General features: G+C 41.6%; 2 protein-coding genes and 1 pseudogene across 5 annotated transcripts; 1 reads left to right on the forward strand and 2 right to left on the reverse strand.

Annotated features, from left to right (window-relative positions):
* Positions 1–1068: 1068 nt before the first annotated feature.
* Positions 1069–3596, reverse strand: LOC146470011 (uncharacterized). The gene is made up of 4 exons (XM_085122116.1): positions 3164–3596; positions 2048–2146; positions 1426–1619; positions 1069–1323 (listed from the first exon to the last, which is right to left on the reverse strand). Exons 1-4 carry the CDS (start codon positions 3507–3509, stop codon positions 1099–1101), a joined length of 864 nt encoding a protein of 287 aa, XP_084978242.1. The 5' UTR covers positions 3510–3596; the 3' UTR covers positions 1069–1098.
* A 1301-nt stretch (positions 3597–4897) lies between these two features.
* On the reverse strand, positions 4898–16960 carry LOC146470012 (uncharacterized). 4 transcript variants are annotated; one of them, XM_085122119.1, is made up of 4 exons: positions 16344–16960; positions 15297–15395; positions 14356–14562; positions 4898–5301 (listed from the first exon to the last, which is right to left on the reverse strand). In XM_085122119.1, the coding sequence occupies exons 1-4, from the start codon at positions 16687–16689 to the stop codon at positions 5117–5119; spliced, it is 837 nt and encodes a 278-aa protein (XP_084978245.1). In that variant the 5' UTR covers positions 16690–16960; the 3' UTR covers positions 4898–5116. The 4 variants fall into 4 exon arrangements, with proteins under 4 accessions (XP_084978245.1, XP_084978244.1, XP_084978246.1 ...); XM_085122118.1 differs by lacking the exons at positions 14356–14562; positions 15297–15395; positions 16344–16960 and adding exons at positions 5413–5606; positions 6279–6377; positions 11945–12346 and having other exon boundaries at positions 4898–5317; XM_085122120.1 differs by lacking the exons at positions 14356–14562; positions 15297–15395; positions 16344–16960 and adding exons at positions 5413–5606; positions 6279–6377; positions 11945–12346 and having other exon boundaries at positions 5126–5313.
* On the forward strand, positions 6529–10560 carry LOC146470013 (uncharacterized; annotated as a pseudogene).
* Positions 16961–16998: the final 38 nt, after the last annotated feature.

Raw genomic sequence — 16998 nt, forward strand, 5'->3', positions numbered from 1 at the left:
CGTGACTCCGAGATGGTTTTATTTTTCAGTTCGGATAATTAACACCATCATTGCATCATAAGTAATAATTTATGCGTGCGTACCTTTCATGGCATGGCACCCATTTTTGCCTGCGTTCCAAGCGTATCCGTTGCGATTTTGTGGTCGGGTTCGTGTGTTTTTCGCTTTTGGACAGCGCGGATCATTGGGACGACAGCGTTGCAATATCTGCGCCTCTAATCAGCGCAACACGCACAAAACCCAACGGAAACGCTTGCTTCATAAGTACAATCTCGTTCCCAGGGTCCTCTCCTACTCGGCCCCGGTAGGAGGGGACTCTGGGAACGAGGTTGACATGAGTACACCCATTTCGGCTCCTTCCTGATTTCCTTTTCAAAATATCGCCCGTTAGTGTGAACTATAGAACCATGTTGACTGTGTTCAATGGCCAGCTAATTAAATCATTTATATTTAAAAGCACAGGGGTTCGCCCCGGTTGTTTGCTACTGTGCTTTTCAGAATGTTGTTTTTTCAAGAGGGGACGTTAGGTAAACTGCTAAACAATCCGTATTTTTTACGTTATAAGTTGTAAGTGGTATCAACGTACAGTCTTTGCAGGGAAAGTCTGGAGAGCAAGGGAAAGGAAAGTGAGACTTTTTGCCTCGGAAGTTCTTTCTTTATATGCGTTTTACGTCTCCCTCCGTGAATCTCAAGAGAAAAAAACGACTGTATTGTAGTCTAGTTGTGGTGCAGAAGGGGATACAAGGGTCTCGGGATATGGCATCAATGTAAACACCATAAATATGAAACCCTCGCGAGTGAAAACAACTTAGAAATGGTACACGGCATACGATAACATTGAATTTAGTTCATGTTCACTGAAAGCTAAGTTTTCCCACATCCAAACCAGTCTATTAAGGATATAACGGCAAAAATACAACATTTTGAATAAGCACCAGAAGTGAGGATCGAGGAAAGAAGCAAACTTCGACGGAAATGTTTCTTTAGGTTACGTAAGCAAGCTTTCAGAAAATCGTAAAGACTTCTTTATAATAAGACGAATTATTCCAGTCAGTTTTATGGTAAATGGGTTGATAATCATAGGTAGCCCGCCGCTATCTAATGCGTCTCTGACGATGACTCGTTTCCAAGTGATTCGGGTCCCAAAGCCAAAAGGCCTCCATCCACCGCCAATTCTGTGCCAGTTATATATGAAGCATCTTTGCTGCACAAGAAGGCGATAGCCGCTGCTACCTCTGCGGGCTCACCGTAGCGCCTGCTCATCTGACGCTTTGCAACGGAGGGCTCACAACTTTCTCTATCACGCATAATAACTTTTTCTGCCTGTAAAATCAAATCAAATTCAAAACGTAAAAACACATGACCAAAATCTAACAACAAACCAACATAAAAAAAACAAAGGAAATTGAAAAAGCAATGAATTACGAGCTCAGTCCAGATGTATCCGGGGCTAATGGAATTAACTCTGATACCATCTGCAGATAGATCCAGTGCCATGCTCTTGGTCATTATTGTAACAGCACCTTTGCTGGCCTGGTATGTCCATCCTGAATGATAAGGTTGAGCACGGTGGGCCTGGACACTACTAATGTTCACAACAGCGCACTCCCAGGCTGCAGCTACAAAAACAATAAGAAAATGTTCCGTGTCCATAATATTCGCTACCCCTCTCTCTTCTCCTAACACTTCCTGCCCCCCCCCCCCACCCCCTGTAGAACTGACTTCTGGGACTACTGCATCCGTAACACAACGATTTTATCATAAACAAGACTACTACAGTACAATTCTGAACTTCGAACTCCAACGCGACCAATCGTTGTATAACATCTCCTCATGCTCAGACGCGGAAAATTGGAAAATCCCATGATTTCGTTACACAACCCTCTCTCTTCCTTCAATCCACCCCTTCACCTACCCCCCCCCCCCCCTCCTCCCCCACGCCGATCCTACTCAAGCAGGGTCGCATTTTGGTTTGAGCGATTATTGCAATAGATCTTTGGTCAAAATAAATACAAATAGAAGACCTTACCATGATAGTAAAGCGTACCTTTCTTCATGAATGGATAACAAGCTTGCACCATGTTGGAATAACCAAGCACATTCACACCATAAACTCTGTCCCAGTCCTTTTTTGCAGAGTCCAAACCTGCCATAAAACAGAACGCAATTAGAGAATTACCAACTGTACTTGCTTTGTAGTTTCCACCCCATTAGTTTCTTGTAAGCTAATCAAACTCTCAAGATAATGAAGCTGGGCAAAAATAAATAGAATGCAATGTTCGTCATGTCAAGCTATGTCACTAGCACTGCAGTGACTGCAGAGGATAAATAACTGTGCCACAGAAGACCCCTTACATCTCACACACGGCCACTTAACGCCCTTACCCTGAGGCCCCACTATTTATAACTCTACAGCCACCTTTCCAAGCTCTCCAGGCCAGCAACATTGCCAACGTCATAGAGGAAGCGATTCACAGCACAGGCCTTAGGAAACCAAGAATAGTTAGGATACCCTGACATTGTTATGAAAACGCAAAAAACTGTGGCCGTTAACGATTTCCATTACGTCGACCACATCACCAGGTACACTAAAAGCCACCGGCGGAGTACACACACGATGTTTCTATATTTCATGAGCAATCGTTTAGGTAACGAATATCTACTTAGGAAATAAGGTTTACTGTATGTGTAGCGTGACATAAGTTTCTCAAAATTGTGAAACACAACACATTCAAGTTTTGTAGTCACTCATATTCTTGCTTGCTGCGTATATTCTGTATGGTGAATTTGTGGCATTCGTGGTGGAGATGTACCAGACGGCAAGAATAGACAATACATTTCATAGACAATGTAAGTGCAGCATGACGTAAGTTTCTTAAAAGCGAAGTTTTGGCGAGGTTTTCGAAGGACGGGTCAAAATCTTCCAATCACTTGGTACAATTTGACGTGACCAGCCGCTGAAAGACGAACCGCTCAAAACAGCTTTCGGGAGCTCCGAGCAGCCATAAAAACACAACAAAACACTAGGTGAGCTTTTTCAGGCTTTATTGTAATTATTGTAGGTTTTCGAGGGGAAATTGTTGCCTAATTATACTTGCAACCGAATTTTAACGCCATAATGAACTATGATACGCTTTGGTGACCTATGTCCAACCCGTCTTACCTTTACACGGAGCTCCAATGCCTGCATTATTTATCAGAAAATTAATTTTGCCTTCGTGTTCTTCACCAACTTTCTTCACCACTTTGTCACACTGTTCTTTAACGGACACATCTACTGAATAAAACTTGATGTTATACCCAGCCGCTGTGAGGTCAGTCTGCAGTTGATTGCCAGCCGATTCGTTGATGTCAAACACTGCTACAGCTGCTCCGTCGTTCAAAAATCTTTGAACAGTAGCTCGTCCGATCCCTGATGCTCCTCCAGTTATGATGGCCACCTTACCAGTGAATCTACCTTTGGTGTATTGGGAGTCCAGTGGAGGGCTTGATAGAGCCATCGAGGCCATATGTTGAAAAACTGTATATAATAAGACTGGCTGCGTTTAGTCTCCCTCTCGTTGCGTGACAAGACACAGAACGGCTGCGAGGGAGACTAGGCTGGGTTGGACTTGATAAGATTTGCTGGACGAGGATTGGTGACGGGGGATTGGGAAAGGGTTCGTGGTTTCAACGAGGACTAGACTGTTCACAGTCCCCTTATCTTTCCGTGGGATACTCAGGACTAGTAGGCTTCGATGGAGCTGATGCCATCTTGCGCGAGCACGATCTGGGGGAGAGTGTCTAAACTACCGAGGGTACGGGAGTGGGACTTTCAGAAGCAGTTACACTTGACAGTCCCCCTATTTTTTCGCTCCTCTCTCCGACTCAACTTAACCCCACTTCGTCTCCCCTCGCTAGTTTAGACACTCTCCCCAGATCGCGCTCGCTTTTACCAAGATGGCGGTAGCTCCATCGAAGCGTACCATTCTGGAGAATCCTACGGGAAAATAGGGGGACTGTGAACAGTCTAAATGAGGACTGGTAAAACGCAAGTTATTTAAAATAGATCGAAGAAGACGATGAATTGAAACGAGGGTTAGTACAAACTGTAGCTCGGTATGAATACTTATAAAAACAAGGAAACTACCGAACGTGGAAGGGCGACACTGATTAAAATAAAGGGAGGGCGATAATTAGAACAAAGGTTTACGTACGATGAGCAAAGTCTAAAATACAAAAGGATCAATTGGAAAGCCCAAAAAGAGCCAAAAAAATGTATTACTTCAACCAAGACCCATAATAGGCTCCTTTCCACATATTAAAATACAGCTTGAGAATGAGGCCAAGAGCACACAAACAAAGGAAACTTAAATAATCATGTTTATTCAATTCTCTTGTTTGTGTCCTCTGCACCTCAATATCAAGTTGAATTTTAATATTTCGAAAGGAGCCTATTACAGAAAGGCTCCAATAGGAACAAAGCGTACCATATAATTCTCCAACCGGAATCCCGATTGTACCGTGTAATCTGTCGTAGTACACAACACCGGGAATCGCTTTCTATTCATCCAAAATTATCGGTATGAAATTACGGAGATCTTTCGTATCAACTGAAAGGATGATAAAAAAAAATTGTAGCCCAAAAAATGAAAATGGACATTTTGTGCAAGGAGTGGCAATTTCCGTTCCTGACTCAGCAGTCGAAACGGAAAAAGAGGAGAACCTCCGAAGATCGAGCACACGTTTCACTTCTAATTTCACCTAGTCGAACATTTTTACTCAATTTTAAACGCCCCACGGTATCCGACCGACATTTATATAGTTCTGCCACGTACGAACATTGCAATGTTTTACGCCAACACCAATTAAATAAAGCAAGAGAATAATCAATTTAACTTTTTATTTTGAAAATTTACACACTCAATTACATGTATCAAAAATATATCCTTTACTTCTTTTGCGTCAAATAGAGATAATTAAATAGCACGATTGTAAATAAGAAACATGATACATGTAAATACTAAATTTACTTTCAGAAGATCCTGGAGACTTCTTTAGAATAAGAAAATTATTCCACTCAGTTTTATCGTAGATAAGTTGACGATCATAGATAGCCCGCCGCTATCTAATGTGTTCACGATGACTCGTTTCCAAGTGCTTCGGGTCCCAAAGCCAAATAGCCTCCATCCACTGCCAGTTCTGTGCCAGTTATATATGAAGCATCTTTGCTGCACAAGAAGGCGATAGCCGCTGCTACCTCTGCAGGCTCACCGTAGCGCCGGTTCATCTGACGCTTTGCAACGGAGGGCTCGCATTTTTCTCTGACTTTTTCTGCCTGTAAAATCAAATCAAATTCAAAAGGTAATAACACAAGACCAAAATCAAACAACAAACCAACATAATTAAAGCAAAGAAAAAGCAATGAATTACGTGCTTAGTCCAGATGTATCCGGGGCTAATGGAATTAACTCTGATACCATCTGCAGAAAGATCCAGTGCCATGCTCTTGGTCATTATTGTAACAGCACCTTTGCTGGCCTGGTATGTCCAGCCTGAATTATAAGGTTTAGCACGGTGGGCCTGGACACTACTAATGTTCACAACAGCGCACTCCCAGGCTGCAGCTACAAAAACAATAAGAAAATGTTCCGTGTCCATAATATTCGCTTGAGATTTCAAATACTATTTTACAAGGCTAAAAGGTTGGAAAGTTAAAAAATTGAAAGCTTTTACCCTTGTAAAATAGTATTTTAAAATGTCGTTTCATGTTAGCATGTAGTCAACACTCAATTTTCCACTTGAAATGAAAATTTGTGTTCCCTAGTTCCCTCTTCGACTGCTAACCTACTTCCCCTCTACCTTCCTTTCTACATCCCTCTCTCTTCGTCTAACTCCTCCTTTCTTTTCCCCCTTCCCACCCATTGTAGAATTGACTTATGGGACTACTACATCAGTAACACAACGATTTAATCATAAACAAGACCATTAGAGTACAATTCAGAAACTTCGAACTCGGACGTGACCTAGGGAAAGCGTTGCATAACATCTCCTCATGCTCCGACGCGGAAAATTGGAAAATCCCATGATTTCATTACACAACCCTCTCTCTTCCTTCAATCCACTCCTTCACCTCAACCTCCCCCCCCCCCCCCCCCATCCCACTCCCATCCTACACGAGCAGGGTTTGCATGTTGGTTTAAGCGATTATTGCAATAGATCTTTGGTCAGAATAAGTACAAATAGGAGATAAATGAGATCAGTAACAAGCCATACCTTACCATGATAGTAAAGCATACCTTTCTTCATGAATGGATAACAGGCTTGCACCATGTTGGAATAACCAATCACATTCACACCATAAACTCTATCCCAGTCCTTTTTTGCAGAGTCCAAACCTACCATAAAACAGAACGCGATTAGAGAATTACCCACTGTACTTGCTTTGTAGTTACCACCCCATTAGTTTCTTGTAAGCTTATTAAAACTGAATATGAATATATGTAATACATATTTTGAAATGAGGATGAAAGATCAAATAGAAGAAAGATGCTCGCAGTTTGTAAGCAACTTAAGCAGTTGCGAAAAGAAAACCTGAAAAAAATTCAGGCTTGAACTGGTCTCCTGACTGATATTATAATTTTTCAAGGGCTATAAATACTGATTCCCAAGTGACTTTAACCTTCGTTGAAATTTTCACGTCGACAAATTTTCATTTTTTTTTTTTATTCCGGATTCCAGGTTTTAGGTACTGACCCGTTCTTAGCCAACTTTCTCCTTTATAACTAGTATTTTCTGTTTTTACAACTAACCCGCTTTCTTAAAAATATTGTGAACCCCCTTTTAATATCTATAAATGTAATACCCCTGTAACTCTATTGTTTATGTTGTTCATGTATATACGCGTGTGTATAAGTAGTTTTTCTAGGGGGAGGGGAATTTGAGGTTCATAGTTGTTCTAGGGGGGAGCGGCGAGGGGTTCAAATAAATATCTTAAGTGGCGCCATAAAAGCCGTCGACCTCCTGAACAGCAACAAAACACTCCCAAAGGTAACAGCCTTTCGATCTCCTCATGCAAAACCCGAAAACAGAGTGAGTGTTGACAGTCTAAGAACTCCTGTCATTTGTTTCTTCTATTCGGAAGAGAAAGAGCTCTAGTGGACAGTCAAAGCGTTCTAACACAAAAAGCTGTGTCACCTACTGTTCAGTAGAAAGCCTTGAAGTTTAACACAGTTGAAACTTTTACGTACGTAGGCTAACATCTAATACGTTTTATTTTTAGGTGTCTTAAATGGCTTTCGTGTTTTCAGAAGATAAAAAAAAAACTGGAATGACTGTAAAAGAGATAGAAATGTGCATTGGCGGGGTCGTTCCAGAAAAAAAAGTGTGTAGAAGAGTTCCCACCGGCGTAACAGAAAGTGCAATTTTTATTGTGGATCTGGAGGCCGTTCATTATAAAGAACTAACAGTGGATGATAACGGTTTCTATGGAGCTCCCTCGAGTCCATCTGAACACTTTGAGGTCTTCCTCGATGGCCAGGGAAAGGTCAGGGCCATGACCAAAATTTTTAAGCCTGAAACAGAAAGCAGTTGTGAGGTCTTGACCGCCTATGACTACTTCGTCATAAGAAGATATTACAGTTGGTCAAGTGATGACAAGAACTTTCGTCGTATGGTAGCGAAGGTCGAGCACGAAGGGAAATTTTTGCGATTAGCCATTATACAGTACAAATGACTCCTGAAGAAGCAAAGTTGCTTTTTGCTCCACCGAAAAAAAGCAAATTACGCCATTTGGGACCCCAGGTGAGAACAAAACCAAGTGTTCTAGAGAGAATGAGAATGAGAATTGGGAGATAAGATGAGCGCTAAGAAGATTATTAGTCACATTCAAGAGGAAACAGGGGGCGTAGTGTCAATATCGTCTCCATCTAACATTCCTAGGGACAGGCAACAAGTGTACAATCAACTTCGACGAGTTGAAGGCAAGAAGAAATCCCGAAGCACTGGCCCAGCTAAGCCACCAGACATAACCAAGTTGTTGTCACTTCAACAACCCGGAAGATTTATCCGTGATGTGAGTATGGGTGCTAGATCAGATAATAATGGCGAGATTCGAGCAGCAGTCGGCACGTTTGCAGCCACCAATTACAGCGTCGGGTGGATAAAAAGATTCTGTCATCCTCGTTCACATCCAGCTGCAGTGGCTGGAGTGGATATGACCTACCAATTGGGGCCTTTCTACCTGACAACAGTCACCTTCCCTAATCCAATGTTCGTGTACAAAAACAACGTAAATAAACATTCAACAACCCTGGGAGCGGCAATGACCTCTGTCTTCAAGGAAACACGCGACTATGAGTACCTCGCCAAGTCGTTAAAGTCGGAAGGAATAGAGTCATTGACGTACGGAACGGATGGAGAAAGTGCCCTGGAGAAAGGCTTTGAGAGCGTTTACCCCATTGAAGGTCCTGCTTATCGAGACGTCCACCTACGCTGCTTTGACAACGCTGAAGGTGACATTATTACGAAACTCAAAGATCTAAATGTCCCGGAAAGTGAACGAAAGAAAATTCAGCTGGAAATATTGGGAAGCGAGTTTAGAGGAAAGCGAAGCAAAGGTCTAGTCGATTGTGAGAACGAAACAGAATTTGAAGAACTGTACGTGAACAAGGAGGCTCATTGGCCCGAGCAATTTAAAGAATGGATGGTAACCACGAAAGGAGGCACATATCCATGAAGATGACTTAAAAGTTTTGTATGTTGAAACAAACAAGAAATGCTGCCGGCCAAGGTAACCCCCCAAACAAGTGGACAATCAAAGAACGGAATCGCTCAACAACGTCATCAAAAAAGCTGCGGAGAATCAGGTGACTGATCAGGCTACGATTCACGAAGTTCTAGAGGCCGAAGTGATACAACAACAAGAGCAGGAATACTTCAAGGCTATTTACGGCATGGGGGATTACAGGTTGGCTCCTGACTTTCAAGCCTATTCTGTTACCTCATTTGCTTGGTCACAGAAGACATCCGAGCAGCAACGGCAACCTTGAGTTCATCGTCCAATCAAATCCAAACTACGAAGAGACTGTCGACTTCAATCGAGGACTGTGGGGTTATCAGTGTCGCCGCAGGATTTTTAAATCAAATTTGGCACGGAGCAGAAATCATTGTCTCTCATTACAAAGTAATCCGGATTTAGGGCAAGGTGCGTATTGTGTGACAGAGTTTGGCAACTGTGTGAATGTCACGGTCAAAGGTGGTAGCCCCACTTGGAGATGTCGCAATTCGCAAAGTACAGCAGGCCTTTGTTCTCACATTCTTGCCGTGATAGATACTATGGGAACACTTCCTACGTTCTAGGATGGTTTCAATATGAAAAAAGGCAAATCACACAACATACTCGGTGCTAACATTCCAAAAAGGGTGGATGAAAAGGCAAAGGAAAAGAAGAAGCGAAAAGGACAGAATAGCGTGGAACTCACCCCGATCATAGAGGTGGTAAGAAGAAAGTAAGAAGTAACAAAGTAAGAAGACCAGACAGTAAAATAGACTTCCAGAAGCCTCTCGCGTTCAGAGAAATACGGCACAACAACAACAACTTTTATGTTCTTCACCAAAGACTGCATCACGGCTAAGAAGTGCCGCGAGACATGTAAAGTGGAATTTGCTAGAGGTGGCGTAGTTTGCATTCCACAGGACATTGCAATACTTCATAAAGAGCGATACTGTTACCCCAAGAAAGACAGCAAAGGAAGGGTGACTATGGAACCAATGTGGCATCGGGAGGTTTCCAAATATTATTGTGTAAAGAAAGATTGCATTTTACGTAGGCTTCCCTACTTTTGGAAGGGAATGGTGGAGCCGGATCGACCAAGATGTAAGAGTGAACTTGAAAGAGGGCCATTTGAAACTTTTAAGGGAGGCTTGGCAATTGTCCGTTTGATTCTTCGGTCTCAGGTAGTTTTCACGAAGGTCACGGGCTTTACCTAATTAAGTCGTTTATTTCTAATACAAGGAAACAGAAGTAAGCGAGAATTTGGCTCATAGAAGGTGTTATCGTATTTAGCATTTTAACTACATGACACGTCACGTGACATTTATTGCAAATATTGGACAAATTGCCCACGGGTTTGAGAGGAGAAAAAACGTAGTTAAATGCATAGTAAACACTTCCAGTCCTTCATGCTTTGAATAACCGGTATGCTGTTCTCTACGTTGCTATCTTTAATTATACAAAACTCTACTTTAAACCTTCAGGACAATCATTGAAAACATGGTTAATACACATCTTAAACCTCTATGAGAAAAATGATTTTCAATTTATGGTACGAAGTAATGTTTAAAGTGCTCATCGTGTGGCACTTAATTTGACCAAGTACCTTACGGCAAAAATGACGTGTAGGTAAACATTCAGGGACAATTTCATCTTCGTCTTGGTAATCCAGGCTCTGGTGCCAGGAGCAACAAAACTAGCATGTATCTTTTTAGACCTTATAAACAGCTATTTCAAATAACGTTGTCGGACTTTAAGGCCTCAAGCTTACGCGACAAGACCACAATGTCATATGGGTAGCTGTAAATCCTTTAAAATTTGGTCACAATTGCGCGGTTGTCATTGCCATAGAACGGTATAAAAGGCCAGAAAAGTTCCAACAACCCTAATTGAAATAGCTGTATTCCGAAAGTTGGGTCATCAAATTGGTTTTAAATAGGGAAAGTATTCCTTAAAGGTTCTATAGTGTTACATTTTGTTCTGCAAGTGCTTTTATTCTACAAGAGATTGCTCATTGAATGATTATAATGATTGACGACACAGTACAGTAGAGTCAAGTAGTTTTGCTTCATAGAACAGATTATTCACATATATAATATATGCATTGTTAGATGTAATGTCACAGACAGTTCCAGTTTTAATCTCGTTATCCGTTGGCTATGTAGCTGTAGAGACTATCAAAAATACTTTAATTGTTTACGCAATCTGCCAATTTTGCATTTGTTCGACGAGTGATTGCGGTTTTGGATGTGCGTGTGTTTTGTAATGACCATAAAACAATAATATGCTTTATTGCACGCATGATCTGTATTGTTAGATATTGTTTAGATAGTTCCAGTTATAATCCCATTACCACTGATCAGTTAGTTTGAAACGCAGACGTTGGCTCAGGATAGACCGTCCTAAACTTTTCGAAAGGAGGGGAAGGGGTGTTGGGAAAGCTGCTGGCAATTATTTTTTTAGAGCGAGTTTTTATTATTTGATCAGCAGGGATTTGCTGAAGCAAGAGCATATAAAAAACAAAGAAAGATTTATTGCTGCTCGACGTTTCGGGGTCATCGTGACTAGTTAAATAGCATGCAAATAAGGAAAGGTTCAAGATAAGCATAAATAAATAAATAAATAAATAAATGGCCTAAACAAACACCTTGGCGCGGATGGAACCGTTTGCACGTTCAGTGTTGGTTTACGCATGCGAATGTAAATTAAAGCATTTCTTTAACGAGGCAATCAAATTTGCTGCTACATTTCGCGATGATGTCATTGTGAAATTGCCGTATGAAGCGTTCAGGCATTTCACTATTGTGTTGGAGGTTGTAATGTTTGTGAATCGAAGATGACTTTCTAGTGTGCCCTTCTACGCGCTTCATCGAGCAATTTCACATCATCGCGAAATGTAGCGGCAACAAAAACGCCAAACTTCCTCACGCCATCCGAGTTTTCCGAATATTTTGGCATTTCGTAAACGGAATATAGCGAGTCAAATAATGTCACCGATTTCCATTTCACAAAGTACAGATTTTCATTTCGTTTCGCAAAGTACAGTAAGCCTGTCCAACCTGTCTTACCTTTACACGGAGCTCCAATGCCTGCGTTATTTATCGAGGGGAAATTGTTGCCTAATGTTCGATCGAATTTTAACGCCATACAAACTATGATACGCTTTGGTGACCTGTGTCCAACCCGTCTTACCTTTACACGGAGCTCCAATGCCTGCATTATTTATCAGAAAATGAATTTTCCCTTCGTGTTCTTCACCAACTTTCTTCACCGCTTTGACACACTGTTCTTTAACGGACACATCTACTGGATAAAACTTGATATTATACCCAGCTGCTGTGAGGTCAGTCTGCAGTTGATTGCCAGCCGATTCGTTGATGTCAAACACTGCTACAGCTGCTCCGTCGTTCAAAAATCTTTGAACAGTAGCTCGTCCGATCCCTGATGCTCCTCCAGTTATGATGGCCACCTTACCAGCGAATCTACCTTTGGTGTATTGGGAGTCCAGAGGAGGGCTTGATAGAGCCATCGAGGTCATATGTTGAAAACTGTACAAGACTGCCTCGGCTGGGTTTAGTCTCCCTCGCGTTGCGTGACGAGACACAGAACGGCTGCGAGGGAGACTTGGTCTTCCGTGGCAACGTTCTTCTTTCCACCAATGAAACTGCGTTGTGATCGTGTCCTCTGTGATTTAATATTTTGACAAGGGAGGGGATCAACGTGGTCGACTTTCGCAGGCTATTAGCATTTTTAACCAAACACGAACTGAACCATCACGAGATGACTCGTAAATTGCAGGTAAGCAGCCTTGGTATTTTTTCGTGCAGTGTTTTGTAGGACTTTTCTTTGTACTGTAAATTACATTTGATGCCAGCTGAAACCCGGATGGCTGACGCAAAGCTGTCGTCCTTTTGCTAAATGTGCTACTCTTTAATTTGGTGCATGAGGCAACGGCACAATGATATGTTGTTATCGCAGTCTATATACTATGATATTTTAGACCACTAACTTTGGTCTGTATATTATATTATACAACAGACGCAAATTAGGCCAGAAGTTAAACATTGGTCTGTAGATTATATATACAACTGACTTAAACAACAGACTCACCGAGGAATGTCTCTTTTCTCGCCACAACTCATAGCCATTTGCCAAGCTACACAACTCGGTAACTTTTTGCTTTGGTGACCACAACTCATGGCCATTTGCCAAGCTACACAACTCGGTAACTTTTTGCTTTGGTGACCGCAAATCGTGGCCATTTGCCGAGCTACACAACTCGGTAAGTAAATTATTTGACGAGCTACACATCTCCGAAAGTAATTGTTTTATATTTTCAGATATTTTGCTGAAACTACGCAACTTGTCTCTTGATTTATTCAGCGCAAGGCAGCGTTGGTTTCGTGAGTCATGTATCTTTAAGACCTTAGCTCTCAAAATTGAACAAGAAACAGATGATGACATAATATGCGGTTAACACAGTCTATATACTGTAACATTTTGAGCGACTAACTTTGTCGGTGTTTTAGTAACTAGTTAATATACCGACCCAAAATTAAGCCAATAGTTCTTGGCCTTAAACGTTACAGTATGTAAAAACTATTAAAGTGCAGACGGGAGAGATGCAAGAACGTGAAACTCGACTCCCGCTAGAAACGAAGGAAATGAACATCGATAAGGTTTATCAATGCTTTCGCAAGATTCCAAATGCCAGTAACTCTAACTTCAAAGGTAACCAACGCAACTTACCTGATAATGGTCCACACGGCAAGGAAGCACAGTCCAGAATTCGACGAGCAGGCACAGTTAGCACACCAAACGCGAAGAGAAGGTCAAATTCGACAAGCAAGTACACCAATAATGAATATCCATCAGTTATAAACACATGAATATCAAAATTGGGTTATACATTGATAACATGTTTTTTGCGAATTAATAAACATGTGAAAAATATCTAGCATTGATGTTTTTTCCTTTTCCCAAATGGTCGAACACATCTCGCTAATCTCTGATTATTACCAGTATAGTTCTGCCACGTAAGAACATTGCAATGTTTTACGCCAACACCAATTAAATTAAGCAAGAGAATAATCAATTTAACTTTTTATTTTGAAATTTAGACACTCAATTACATGTATCAAAAATATATCCTTTACTTCTTTTGCGTCAAATACGGAAGTCATAATTAAATAGCACGATTGTAAATAAGAAACATGATACATGTAAATACGAGAATAAGAAAATTATTCCACTCAGTTTTATCGTAGATAGGTTGATGCTCATAGGTAGCCCGCCGCTATCTAATGCGTACTCGATGACTCGTTTCCAAGTGATTCGGGTCCCAAAGCTAAATAGCCTCCATCCACTGCCAGTTCTGTGCCAGTTATATATGAGGCATCTTTGCTGCACAAGAAGGCGATAGCCGCTGCTACCTCTGCAGGCTCACCGAAGCGCCGGTTCATCTGACGCTTTGCAACGGAGGCCCGCCAACTTTCTTTGTCGCGCATAATATTTTCTTCCTGTAAAAATCAAATTCAAAAACTAAATAAATAAAAGATAATCACATATGACCAAAATCAAACAACAAACTAACATAAGAAAACTAAGTACAAGTACCCGCTCAGTCCAGATGTATCCGGGGCTAATGGAATTAACTCTGATACCATCTGCAGAAAGATCCAGTGCCATGCTCTTGGTCATTATTGTAACAGCACCTTTGCTGGCCTGGTATGTCCAGCCTGAATGATAAGGCTGAGCACGGTGTGCCTGGACACTACTAATGTTCACAATAGAGCACTCCCAGGCTGCAGCTACAAAAACAATAAGAAAATTTTCTGTGCCCATAATATTCGCTTGAGATTTAAAATACTATTCTAGAAGGCTAAAAAGTTCAAAGGTTAGAAAAATAAAAAACCTACTTTTTAAAACCTTTTAGTAACTTCCCCCTACCTTCCTTTCTAAACTCCTCTCCCTTCTCGTAACTCTTCCTTCCCTCCCCCCTCCCACCCACTGTAGAATTGACTTCCGGGACTACTGCATCCGTAACACAACGATTTAATAATTAAAAGCCGCGAAGACTTTAGCGCGACCGAAAACATCTCCTCATGCTCCGACACGGAAAATTGGAAAATCCCGTGATTCCCCTACACCACCCTTTTTCTTCCTTCGATCTTCCCCCTCCCCTCCCCTCCCTTCCCAAGCCCCCACCCCCATCCTACTCAAGCAAGGTCACATGTTCGTTTGAGTGTTTATTGCAACACCCTATGTTGTCTATGTTACCTAATGCCGACCTTATTGCAATTGATGGTTTGCATGTGACGTCATGGCGGCCATGTTGGTGGACAGGAACAATAAGATTTTTCTCCTCTGGGAGGTAACTGCCATTTTTATGCAAACTGTATGTGAGCAAATTTTCTTTTGTTTTGTCCACCAACATGGCGGCAATGGAAACCACCTATAAATCTTTGGACAAAATAAGTACAAATAGGAGATAAATGAGATCAGTAACAAGCCATAACTTACCTTGATACTGAGTATTGCATACCTTTCTTCATGAATGGATAACAGGCTTGCACCATGTTGGAATAACCAATCACATTCACACCATAAACTCTATCCCAGTCCTTTTTTGCAGAGTCCAAACCTACCATAAAACAGAACGCGATTAGAGAATTACCAATTGTATTTGCGTTGTAGTTACCAGCCCCATTAGTTTCTTGTAAGCTAATCAAACTCTCAAGAAAATGAAGCCGGGCAAAAAGTAAATAGAATGGTGTGGAATGAAACAATGATCGTCATATGTCACAAGCACTGCAGTGACTGCACAAGATAAATAACTACGCCACAGAAGACCCCCTTAGCTTGAGGCCCCGGTATTTATAACGTTACAGCCACCTTTCCAAGCTCTCCCGGCCAGCACCATTGCCAACGTCATAGACTGAGGAAGCGATTCGCAGCACAGGCCTGGCAAACCAAGAATAGTTAGGATACCCTGACATTGTTATGAAAACGCGAAAAACTGTGGCCGTTAACGTTTTCCATTGCGTCGACCACATCACCAGGTATACTAATAGCCACCAGCGGAGTACACACACGATGTTTTTATAATACTTATAGTCACTGTCTGTGTAGCGTGACGTAAGTTTCTCAAAATTATGAAACATAACACACTCAATAATTTACTCTGCGCTATTGTAGTCGCTCATATTCTTGCTTGGTGTATATGTTCTGTATGGCGAATTTATAGTATTCCTGGTGGAGATGTACCAGACGGAAAGAATAGGTAATACAAGTGTAGCGTGACGTAAGTTTCTTAAAAGCGAATTTTGGCGAGGTTGGGTCAAATTGCAACCTCCCAATCCGTTGATGTGAGAGATGAACCGCTCAAAACGGCTTTTGTGAGCTCCGAGTGGCCATAAAAACAAAACAAAACACTAGGTGAGCTTTTTCAGACTTAATTGTAATTATTGTAGGTTTTCGATGGGAAATTGTTGTCTAATTTTCTATTGAATTTTAACGCCATACAAACTCTTATATTAATCGCTTTGCAATTTGGTGACCTCACGTGTGATCCATGTCCAACCCGTCTTACCTTTACACGGAGCTCCAATGCCTGCGTTATTTATCAGAAAATGAATTTTCCCTTCGTGTTCTTCACCAACTTTCTTCACCGCTTTGTCACACTGTTCTTTAACGGACACATCTACTGGATAAAACTTGATATTATACCCAGGCGCTGTGAGGTCAGTCTGCAGTTGATTGCCAGCCGATTCGTTGATGTCAAACACTGCTACAGCTGCTCCGTCGTTCAAAAATCTTTGAACAGTAGCTCGTCCAATCCCTGATGCTCCTCCAGTTATGATGGCCACCTTACCAGCGAATCTACCTTTGGTGTATTGGGAGTCCAGTGGAGGGCTTGATAGAGCCATCGAGGCCATATGTTGAAAAACTGTAAGACAAGAAGCTGGTATTACGTAAAAGTTGGGTTGGACGAGGATTGAGAAAGCGTTCGTGGTTCAACGAGGACAGGTAAAACGCGAGTTAGCTAAAATAGATCGAAAAAGATGATGAATTGAAACGAGGGTTAGTAAAAAACTGTAGATTGGTTTTGAATAATTATAAAATTATTCTTTCTGGGGGCTGCGTAGCACAAAAGCCCCCTATTATAACCCTATTCCTATGAGACCTGTATATTCAAATTCCCGCACATCTGTGGATCCTCAGGGGAACCGGTAGCCTCCCACGCG

The sequence above is a fragment of the Pavona decussata genome, unplaced genomic scaffold (genome assembly GCF_977016875.1).
Source record: "Pavona decussata unplaced genomic scaffold, jaPavDecu1.1 SCAFFOLD_114, whole genome shotgun sequence".
Taxonomy (NCBI): Eukaryota; Metazoa; Cnidaria; class Anthozoa; order Scleractinia; family Agariciidae; genus Pavona; species Pavona decussata.